At 41.2% G+C, this 12,161-nt stretch overlaps 1 protein-coding gene across 1 annotated transcript; it reads right to left on the bottom strand.

Annotated features, from left to right (window-relative positions):
- Positions 1-2,264: 2,264 nt before the first annotated feature.
- prdx6 (peroxiredoxin 6) lies at positions 2,265-12,089 on the bottom strand. Its single transcript, XM_080734783.1, has 5 exons — positions 11,933-12,089; positions 7,800-7,956; positions 5,201-5,347; positions 3,894-4,040; positions 2,265-3,110 (listed from the first exon to the last, which is right to left on the bottom strand). Exons 1-5 carry the CDS (start codon positions 12,022-12,024, stop codon positions 2,985-2,987), a joined length of 669 nt encoding a protein of 222 aa, XP_080590909.1. The 5' UTR covers positions 12,025-12,089; the 3' UTR covers positions 2,265-2,984.
- Between the last annotated feature and the right edge of the window lie 72 nt (positions 12,090-12,161).

Below are 12,161 nucleotides of genomic sequence, written 5' to 3'. Positions count from 1 at the left end.
CCAGCTGACTGCTGGTACTTCTTATTGCAAATCATTCACACTATCACGTTGTAAGAGGTCACATTGAGCAGTGTCCTCATTGCCTGGTTAATAAACCAGACTCTATCACACACTTCGGTGGTGTTGTGCGGTCTGGTTTATTAACCAGGCTAGTGTCCTCACCCACTACACGTGTGTTCTTTATTTCACTCTAATGTGTCTGGTTATAATAACCTAACCATTTGTGTCCCTATCTTTCACACACAAAAAGAGAAAGTCAACACATTTCAAAAATAGCCTAAAGACAAGCTCAAGTTCAGCACCTTAGTTACCGTATAGCTAATGGTTGCTGAAACTTTGCTTGTAATTTGAAGGGTATAGGTTATTTGAAGGCTTCTATAGTTTAACATTAGAGATTATGGCATTAATGCCAGCTGTGTGCTGTATCGAACACTTTACTTTTACTGTAGGTTGTGTATCGTTTTAGTGGCAATTGCTAATTATTACTTAGCAGCAGTATGTACTATGTGGCTCTGTTAAAAAGAACACCCTATTCGTGTTTATCCTTGTATTGAGGCTGACTTTTCTAGTTCATCAGCAGCTCAGTACATAGCAACACTAGAAGACGTCATTATACACTTAAATCCAGGGGTCCATCCTTGGTCGCCTCCTTTTTTTCTCTCTACACGAAAATGGCTGATCTACAAGCTCACATGTTGTTACATGTTGTCTATTGTGCCTAGAACAGGGACACTTAAGGGTTAGTAAATCTGCCTCTGAGGAGTTGCAGAGCAAGCAATCCCTGACCTCATGTGCAATGTGATGCCATGGAGTTGAGACTTGGCTTTACATGAGGCAATTTGAGGATAAATAGTGTGGGACCGTTTCTTAAAGGATTCCCAACAAGTGCTGCCATCAGCAGATCATAGCTGGAGGTTTTCCACAACATCTGCCATGATACCACAGGCTACCAGCCAGAAACGCATGGGATATAGTGGTATGCATTGCCATCTATTGACAGAAGGAAGTACTGCAGACAAGTGCCTTTTCAGAAGAGCTGGTACAGAGGTTGGGTAAGGGCAAGCACTGGAGTTGCTGACCGGTCAGGTTAATTGATTATAAGACAAGGCAATGTTTATTAGTGTGGCTGCCATAGGACACACTATAGTACTTGTCCAACTTTATTCTTTGGTAACTTTGGTAACTCCTCCCAGTTAACACACTACAGTCATAATTGTCAAATCGACTGACTTCATCAGGAATCGTGTGCTTGCATTTTGCTAAGAGATTCGTTGTTGTCGAGATCATTTATTAGTGAATTCATTTTCCCCATTGTCTTGAATGGGAAAATGCTAAAACGGCAATCACACGTTCCCAGAATTGTTTCTTTCTAGTTATCCTCATGATTCTTTCGGTTCGGTTCATTTTACACAACGGGCCGTTTCAACCAGTGGATGAGGACCCAAGATGTTCTGGGTTGTGGATTAATAGACTGGGAACCCGCCGAAGAAACAAAACAGTTTCCAGAGAGCTCTTTCTGCTAAAATTAAAAGACAACAAAAACAAGAGGGCAAGCAGAGGGGGAAGGTTGTACGACTGACAGAAACAATTACTCTAACTTAGTGAATTTAATAAGGGGTAAATGTGTATGTAATCAGGAAGTGGAGAGCCTATTTATTGCCTATACTGTATCAATATTTAATATCATCTGTCAGGTAGAAACATCATGCAGTATGTCCAAAACTGCTACTTTACAGTATTCAAATTCAAGTATCAAATGTAGATCTACAAGCTTAAAACATGTTGCTTCACGCTGCTTTTCAAGCTTGTAGATCTGCTACCTCAGATGCTTTTGTGTGACGCCAGTAGTATGATCAAGTAAGGCAATCATTTACGAAAAATGAGTTCGAATATGAGAGATGTGAGGTTTATGCCCGGCAGCAACGATAATACACAACGTCCAGAGACGAGAACCAAGGTCTGTGTTCCTCCCCCGCCTGTCAGCTTTGCTGCTCCAGACACACTGAACAGACAACTTTTCTAAGTGCTCGTTCTCGGCCAGGAGAGACATCCTCATCAGAGCCTTCTTAAAGTGGCCGGTAAGCGGTCGCCTTTTGGTAATTCATCATAGCTTTCATGTAAAAAGGTGGTGCCTAAAAGTTGCCTTTTTCTAAGTCAACAGAGTGAAATGTAGTTGATCGTTATAAAGGCTACCAACTTCATGCTCAATGAATCAGCCACAAAGCTGTGTCGTGAAACTATTTGAAAAGAAATACATCACTAACTTCTGTGTGTGACAAAACACCTTTATTCAAGGAAACTAAGGCACTGTGTAATAACATAACGAATGTCTCCAACACTTCACATTAGCCACAGGCATCATACAGGAACAGAATAAGTGCCATCTGTTTCACAGTGAGTCAGTTCTACATACATTAACAGTGCAAGGAATTTGCATCGTTGCTGGTTACAATAACTTCTAAATCCCAATCATTTAATTCTTTGCGGAATATTATTTTCTGAACAGTCAGTCAATACCACGTGGGTCTGTTATTTCCCGTTAGGTGTTTTGCGTCCGCTTATGTTGCTATATGGAAGCAAAAACGTATAGGTTGTACTGTAGGGCTCAGTTATGAGAAGCTCAATGAGACTTTCTGGCGTAGAGAAGACTCCAGCCCAGATAAGTGTCAAATTAATAGATTTTCTTGAGAAGCCATATAAGTCATTATGAAACTGGTAGAAAGGTCCACCATCCATACCTGGACAGTAAACAGAGTTTACATTTTGTAAAGATTATTGCATTTCTTTTGTAATGCACGTAATTCACCAGTAATAATGAAGACTTTTATGTAGATCCTCCTAGTGATGACCTGTTACAGTACCTGCCAGTGTACCTGCGATTCCCCACAGTCCAGAGATCTTTTAAATGAAACGACAGTAAACTACAGGAGACTACCGTCCTTGCCGAGCCTATTGGGGGTGTGCTGAAGGATGATGGTCCACGTTCAGGGCTGGGTGTAGCGCAGGTATTTTTTCCCAGAAGGCACCTCTGTGGTGGTCACACCATTGGGGAAGAGGGCAGCCGCCTCTGCGTCAGAGAGGGAGGGGATGACCATGCACTTGTCACCAGGCTAAGAGAGAGAGACAAAAGATGTGACAGACAAAAGGTTACCCACTAAACCCCTATACAGTAGTAGCGTGGGTTCGAGTCCTGTTCCCAACTAACTTTGCTGTATTTGTGTAACACTTTGTGCTGCACATTGGTGCGTTCTTTTTCTTTCTCTTTTAATCCGAAATACGCCAAAAGAAAAAAAAAAATTCAGGCAAGGACCCCTTAGCTGAGAGAGAAAGAAAGCAGGACCCAGTGGCGACAGCTGCAAAAAGGGTTGCGATGTTCTATTGGGACCCCAAAATACCCAAATCCCATGAGGGTTTCTTGGCAGTGACACAGACAAAGACGTTATTCACCATAATAGGTATATATGTATACCACAAAATGCAGGGCCCCTGCAAAGACTATTCTAAAGGAAGGGATCCTGAAGGAGGTAGTCGACTACCAGTCTCTCACCACGGGTTCAAATATCATGGAAAATCATGGGATTTGTGGCTCTGTAGCAGACAACCTTCTCTGCTACAAGCAGACAAGCCTGAGCACGTCCAGGGCATGGTTATGAATAAAGAAGGTATTATCATTGTAGAACATAACACTTGCATGTTTTCCACCAAAAGAGAGTGGTACACTTTAAATGTTCCTTTCCATTTTATCATTTATTTGTGCAGCTAAAAGGGCGAAGGGGCACAGAAGGAAGGCACTTGGGTCTGTATGGACAGATGTTCTGAACTTTTGACCATCAGTGAGGCAACATCTCCTGCTTGTTGGTTCTAAGTCGTAAACAAATAAAGGGTTCTGGTACCTTCCAGTCCACAGGCGTGGCAACCTTCTTCTGAGCGGTGAGCTGTAGGGAGTCGATGACGCGGAGTAACTCATCAAAGTTCCTTCCAGTGGTGGCAGGGTAGAGGATGGACAGCTTCAGTTTCTTGTCTGGGCCAATGACAAACACCTACAGGGGAGACAGTTCAGAAAGGCATTAGGTGAGCTTCTGTTATAATCAGACAATAATAGAGTAACGAAGTTTGACGTCATTTACACATCCCCCCCCCATTCTGAATTCCCATAGACTTTTTTCATATCGCGTCATAAGAACTGTGTTCCAAACATAAACGAAGGATCTCAGTGGTTTGACTATGGATATGAAGAATCAACTGATGGTGAGAAAATGCTAATGTTGCTGTCGCCGAATTGGTTACATTTTCACCAGAAACAGACTGTATCAAATATTAGTGATTGACTATCAAACCATACAGAGCCACCTCCCCAACAATATCGCGGAGACAGTTTGTTTATTTTTGGACCATAATGCTTTAGCTTATATGAGACGATTTTAAGATGACTCAATGTTATTCTCCATAGAGAAATTACTTCCGCAAACCAGGTGATGAGCGAGTGACGTCATGACTTTGTTACTCTATAAGTTACTCTGCATTGTACTATAACTTGTTCAGTTATAGTACAATGCAGTAGAGTAATCATTCTGGTGTTTTGCCTATATGCCCGCCGCTGTATAACCTTTATGAAAATGATTTATTTTTTAACGATGGAAGACGACTCAGACTTATGACAGACATACAGAGTGCAGAGCAGAGTTTCAGCCCCACTGAAAAGGTCAGAACACTCTTTGATCTTGCCTTTACGCCCTCTTCACACAGGTCAAATAACTTCGCGCCGACCTGATCATCTCATGTTTGCTTCAATGTTCAAGTTACAATAAGCAGCAGGTAAATGACAACATTCAAGCAAACTAATGCTGCTCACGATTGTAACCCTTTTCAAATATGAGACCCCCAAAAAAAAGAGCCCTGCAACTTCACTCTTTTTGAGACTGCGTCACAAGAACAACAGACCTAAAATCGACCATTGTGTCGCAATTCAGCGAGTAGATGCCTTTTAGATTTGGTCACTGTTGCGAGATAAGAGTATAAATTAAGCTTGTCACACTAGTGTGCCAACACTGTCCATTCGCTATGCCTAACAGGATGATTGTATAGTTGGTTATACAGTACATTGAAATGAGCAAGTGAGCGAGTGAGAGAGAGAGAAAGACAACAGAGAAACAACAACAGAGGTTGTTGTTGAAGTGTGAGTGTTGGGGATGTCTCGTACACAGCGTGCAGTGAGGGGCATCCCGTCCTTGTCCAACTCATCAGGGTCCAGCATGCCGAGCAGGACTGACAGTTCTCGCTTGTGGTCAGCGATGATGGGGAATGGCAGAGGGCAGTCAGCCTTCTCACCTCTGAAAGCCATCACGTCCTGGAACACAGGGATGGGGAAACATCATTTCACACAAAGATTACTCCATTTGTTTCTCCCACAAGTGGATGTGTGTAGCAAGGCTGGGCGATATTAGGAAAACCTTCGATATTCAATAACGTTGTTGAATACCTCGATATCGATATTACTCACGATATTAGTCAAAACAATTGCATTATATTATTTTTAATGTTTTTTTCTGCTTTAGGTCCACTGCCTGTCTAACCCTGATAAGTAATAGCATATCCATGAATGCACATTGCACAGTACACATAGAAGGGTTAAGTAGGTTTTATTGAAATAACCACACTGGTTACAGATGGACTGCTTTTTTGAATGTGCTACGTGCATGCAGTGTGTCTGTTAATTAATTTGACCCATACACCAATACCTAATTTCAAGCCATCTTCGTCGATATGTATACCTCGCATGTTGATACCTTGATATCGAGACATTTTCGATATATTGCTCAGCCTTAGTAGTAAGATTCAAGCACACAAGCATGCCAAGGTAATACATATGTATGCCTCAGAGTCCTTACGGATGGCTGCATCCTAGTCTGGATTGATTAGATATGGAGGTTTCACTGTTTGCTCTGTTGTGTATAAAGTTTCTATAAACCCTAGGATGAGGAAATGTTACTTATCAGTAGCCAGAACAATATTCATACAGGGGTTCAGCTGTAACTAGATAGGTTAAAACAAGACTTGGGACCTGAGAGGACCTTGAACTGTGTCTACTCTGCCTGTTCAGAATGACAAAGCAAATCTCTTTTTGTGACAAAGGTAAGCAGTAAGCACTATCTTTTGGTGAGAAAAGTAACTACCGTAGTCTATGCAGGCTCTCGTAGCAGGCTGGGATCATGGTATTAGTAAGTCAATTTTAAATTTTGTCTCATATGTGAAGACAACGTTTCACTGTTGTGTCTTCCACATGAGTGAAATTTAACAGATGTTATAATCAGTAGTTGGACATCAGACAAAGTAAATAGTTCAGTGTGGGAAAACGGTCCGTTTTCTATTCGCAAGGGTTCAGCCAAATGTCTGTGTCTTTGCCTATGTGTTAGAAGCTAGCAACAAAGAAAAACAAAAGGGGTGGGATTAGGACTCCCATGAGCGATACTAAATATCCGACCCACTTCCCAAAACTACAGACCAACAGTCTAACCCATTTCCACGGCAGATGATTAAATCAAAAGTTACTTTATTTCTCATTTCATGATATTCTGGAAAAACGTAAACTTTGAACGGTAGCCAACAGCTGGGTTAATGATTTGAAAATCTAATGTGAAGTTTTGAGGTGGGCGGTGCTGAATGTAACCTAGTAACCAAGCATTCTGTCCAATCAGGAGTGGCCTAGTGTAGAATTCCAGAACTTTTGCTGGCTCCCAGTCAACTCCCCTCCCTGTTGGACCACTCACTGACTGTCAAGAGGGGAGGCGCTGCCTGTAACCTAGCAACACAGCTGAAAGCCAATCACAGTGGTTCTGTTTATGGAGGAGGTTAACCTGGACACGTTGAAAGAGACAAACGACCCCGATCAAAACAGTGCAAAGACAATATACCAAAAGAAAAAGTTAGAGAAAAAGATTGTTAACCGAAAGTCCATAAAACCATAAAGGTCTTTAGAGTCCTTATTTTATGTCAAAGTGCATTTCATGTGTGTGAGTGATTGGTTTGGTGGGCAGTGGAGGGAAGGGTGTATTTTCTGCTAATTTCAATCAGTTTGTAAAAAACCTCAATTTGAAAACCACCTTTATCAGTATCCAGAGGGTAATATTGTCCATGGGAAACTAGTGGGACAGATTGTAGAGCCATCTGTACAACATTAAGCATGGCCAGAAGAGAAAAACCTCGACCCATTCCCAAAAGAGGATTAGGGAGAAAATATGATGACTGGAAACTGCTGCCAAAGTTTGGTTACGGTAGTAAATCTGCATTAGCCATAGTTATGATGCATGTAAAAAGCTCACGTTCCAACCACATTTCCTGACCAGTCTTCAATAGCTGCACTTTAATCTTTATTAGGATCGCCATTAGCTTCCGCAAAGTGGTCGCCAGTCTTCCTGGGGTCCACAATCTCTGGAGATTGTGGAGAGGTTTAAAAGGGTTTCAACTTTCAACTGGTCAGCCAGATGAGATATCGGCATACAATAATATTGTATGTCTGTTTTTGAATCAATTATTTCTTCCCCAAAATTAAAGGCTAATTTGACCTTTGGGGGTGTCCAAAACATACTTACTACACTTTGGCTTTGTAGGGCAGTGTAGTGTAAACAATTCGGAACTGTCACCTCAATTTGGTCCACATGCCAACTGCAATTATTTTGTTTGCAAGTGACGACGTGACCAGAAAGCGTGTTAAAGAGTCAGGTGAAAACGGTGAGTCGAGAATAACTTGGTGTATTTGTGTGTGTGTGTGTGTGTGTGTGTGTGTGTGTGTGTCGACTAACCTTACTCCAACTAAGGTGGTCCGCCACGCTGTCAATGGACAAGGCGATCATCTTGACGTTCCTTTTCTTGAACTCGTCACTGACCTTCGCAGCGCAGGCCAGCTCAGTGGTGCACACAGGAGTGAAGTCCCTCGGGTGGGAGAACAAGACACCCCATCTACACAAGAAAGAGCAGGGGGCAACAGAACTGAGTGCAGGTAGGTTAAAAGGAAAAGGACAGACATGAGAGCCAGTGCTGCCATGTCTGCTTATTATAAGTGACTTTGGGGTTATTTTTCCATAAAGTTGCATGTAAATATTAGTTAGTTGCGGGCTGTGGTTGTTTGGGCTCGTTTCTAATGTGTAGTTGCTTATTTGGGCATGCTTCACAATTTTGTAATTCTTTTAAACCAGGGGTTCTCAAATATTTTGTGTATTATGTACAATTGTACATACACGTTGAAACGAACATGCATTTGTAATTTGTCCCTAACCCCCATCCGAAATGTTCTGTCGGGGAGACCGGTACAAGATTTATTTTTCTAAAATCTTCCAAATATTCCACATTTCATTTCACGGGTTAAAAAAAATAGCAGATCTACAAGCACACAACGCATCGCATTGTTGTCTTGTATATATGCTATTTTCAAATAGCAGAGTGCTCACGTGGCCTAATAGTCGCTTGTCTTCACACACCTGGTTGCTTATTTCTCTCGCAATATCTGTCAAAACTGATGAGAGCAGGACACGATGGAGTTGAGGCAACAGAAGAGCCATAAATTGGGTGAGGAGAGAAGGGGAGACCGTGGGTCTCTGGAGGAAATGTCAGAACCAACAGTTCAAATTTGGAGCAACAGGTGGCTGGGAATCTGGCAGACTCGGTACTAAACGGTACCAAATAAACCTGGGGTTATATCATGTTCTGCATAAGGACTGGGAGAACAGATTGGATGGAAGTTATATATTCGTTCTTACGCAAGCATGTCATTGTGTGCAAGCGTTATATAATACTTTACAGCAGCTTCTGATGACTGTCAACTAATTATTTTTATTTTTTACATCTTCATGTTGAATCTATTGTCCAGACACAATAGTACACTTTTGGCAGTTTGCCTTTTTTTAAATTACGATTCACTCTGGATCAACGTGTTTGTTCAATGAAAACAAGGCATGTGAATAAATCACTTGTTTCACTGAAGTCTTCAGTCATCAGATATTGTGGCCCATCTAATCTGCAACTACTCTTAAAGAGGGAGTTCATTGGCTTGAGGTCAACTAAGCACAGGGCGTTGCGGCAAGAACAGCAAATCACAACACTGGCGCTTTGTCTCAATAGAGGCCTTGTGACCAGCTGCTCAAAGGGGGAGAGAATCACATGATTGGGAGGCAGCCAATGCTGTGATGGAACACCATAGCATCGGCTTTTATCAAAGATAAAAAGGCTAGTTTTCAGTGGTTTAATGCAACCAAGTACATTTACTCAAGTAAGTACTGTAAAATTCTGAGGTATTTTTACTTTACTGGAGTATCTCCAATTTTCAGCACTTTTACTTCTACTCCACTACATCTCAGAGGCAAATATTTTACTTTTACTCCACTATAATTATTTGACAAATTTAGTTTCTAGTTACTTTGTAGATTTTGATTATTATTACAAAAGATACATTAAACACTTCAGCCCTATACATTTAGGGGCCATTTGAAAATAGCCGACCTACAAGTTCACAATGCGTTGTGACTGAGTGTGTAGATCTGCTATATGCTAAATATTTGTATATGTTGTATATGTATATATATTTCATACATTTGAAAACTTGTGAAATGGGACATTCTGCATAATGACTACATTACTTTTTCGGGTATTTTAAGTTCATTTTGATACCAATACTTTTACTCAAGTAAATGTTGAATTCTGAAATTTTACTTTTAAAAGAGTATTCCTAAATTTCAGTATTGATACTTTACTTAAGTAAAATTTGAGTACTTTTTCCACCACTGATTGTGAGGCAGCCAATGCTGTGAATCATGGAACATCACAGCCTTTTTATCAAAGTTACAAAAGGCTAGTTTTCCTAACTGCTTCCTAATAAAGCAAAAGAAATGTCATGGTTGGGCAATGAACATTTTTAGATCCCAGATAAGGATCTGAAAACAACCGGGCTATAAAAAAGGAGCTGGTCTCCATCGTAGCAAAACAATCAGGCTTATAGTTTCTTTCTGCAAACTCTGAGTGTAGTTTCTAATATATGACTCTTAGACAACTATAGCAAAACAGGGCTGGACAAATTAACCATACAACAGGTGGTCTCATCAGGAAAATCCATACACAATCAAATAATAAGTAATAGTAGTAATGATAATAAGCATGCAGTTGGAAGCATGCAACCTTTTTTTGTGAGGGGTGTGTTCACTGTGTTGCAATAATGTCTCCGAATTGCTTGTGCAGTTAGAGCCAAACCCTTAACAGGAACAAATAAAGGAAGGGTGGGAAATTCCCAAAACGCCCAAAACAATTGGATTATTCTACAAGACCTTTCATCTAGTTCAGGGGTTGTTGTGGGGAGTAGGTCACGCCAACACACACACTTATAAAACATGGGCCCATACCACCCACCCCAGTTACACAATGACCATGACCCCTACCCCTACCTCTCCCATATGTATCTGTATAGGATATTAGTATAGATAGTACTGAACAAGTACTGGACAACTTAGAAAGTTAATCTGTGATTTATTTTTTATAACTGTCTGTCACACATAAGGTTATTTGCTTCTTGTGTCCATTCATTCCCAAAAGGTTGATGTGTGTGTGTGTGTGTGTGTGTGTGTGTGTGTGTGTGTGTGTGTGTGTGTGTGTGAGTGAGTGAGTGAGTGAGTGAGTGAGTGAGTGAGTGAGTGAGCGAGTGAGTGAGTGTTTTGTAAACCATTCATGGATTAGATAGACACATAAGATTGGATGCCAAAAGTGGAGAAAAGTGCTGAATAGTCTGCTCGTGCTCGCATACGCACGCCACGCACGGTCGTACACACAATGCATGCCTTGTTCTCTCTGCTCTCACGCCTCATTAAATAACCAACTCCAGCTAAACACAATCCCGTTTATTAATTTTATTGCTGCATGGATTGCATAATGTCTCTATTAAGCATAAACTCTTATTCCTCCTAATTTTATGGTGAAGTTATGTGAACAAACTTTTGATCTACAGCTAATACATGATTCGACTCTTGGACTTCTGACAGTAGATGTTGAACCCAAAGTGGACTATTTAATGCCTTACTAATCATACACTGTAACGCATAATTTTCTAAAACCGCCAGGTGTCGCATGAAACTGATGATATCTCGGCTGCAGTGCATATTAGTCATGCTGCAGGCGCTCAGGTCAGGTGGCTGCTGCTGCTGCTCTGGAGTCCGTGCCATGCTCACCACAATGAACAGCTTTGTTTTTGGAATGCTTTCAATGAAACCTTACCCGGACCAGCAGAGAGCCATGACCTGATGAAAACAATGCATGGAACAGGCAAACCAACGTGCAAGCAGGTTAGACAGATTGACAGATAAAATACAGATATGTGTGGCATAGATAGCAGTAACTTGTAGTTCTGCTATTTTCAAAGGATTTTTATACATTTGCAAACTTGAAATGGGACATCACATTCTGCATAATGATGAATGACGTCCTACTTTTGGTACTTTAAGTACATTTACCAATACTTTTACTCAAGTAAGTTTAGAATTATTGACTTTTTACTTGTAACAGAGCATTTTTACATTGCTGTGAATACTTTTTCCACCACTGGCTTTAGATTCAACCTAACCCAGACCAGCAGAGAGCATGCATGACCTGATGAAAACAATGCATGGAACAAACAAGCCAGCGTGCAAGATAAAATACAGATGTGGCATAGATAGCAGTAGCCTACATCATGTAGGCCAGTGTTTCTCAAACTTTAGCATTTCGAATTCTCCCTTTAACTCTGACAGTGTACAAAATGGAACCAAATGGACCCCATTTGTACACTGGCATAGTTACAGATTTGTATGGGTCCATTTAGACCCCCATAAAGGAACCTAGAGAGTCACACTGGAATCCACTTTGAGAGAAGCACTGATGTAGGCTACTAGCTGCTACATGGAGCTCGTCGTACACTTACGAGTCTCCCAGGAAATCATGGAACTTGATCTTGCCAACGGTGGTGTCAGCATCGAAGTTAGGAAACACGTCTCCCAGCAGAATGCCCGGCATGGCTGTGTTCTGGTCCACTCTCTCCTGTGGCTGTCAGAGAAAGAAGGGAAAGGATGAGAATGGTTCACAACGTGATAAACTAGCAGGAAGGAGGCGTGCCAATGGATTCAATTACGTAAAAACCTCTACCAATCATA

Source organism: Nannobrachium achirus (assembly GCF_963921795.1).
Source record: "Nannobrachium achirus genome assembly, chromosome: 1".
NCBI lineage: Eukaryota > Metazoa > Chordata > Actinopteri > Myctophiformes > Myctophidae > Nannobrachium > Nannobrachium achirus.
Note: the sequence above shows the minus strand (reverse complement) of the source record. Positions and strands in the feature narration are given on the sequence as shown.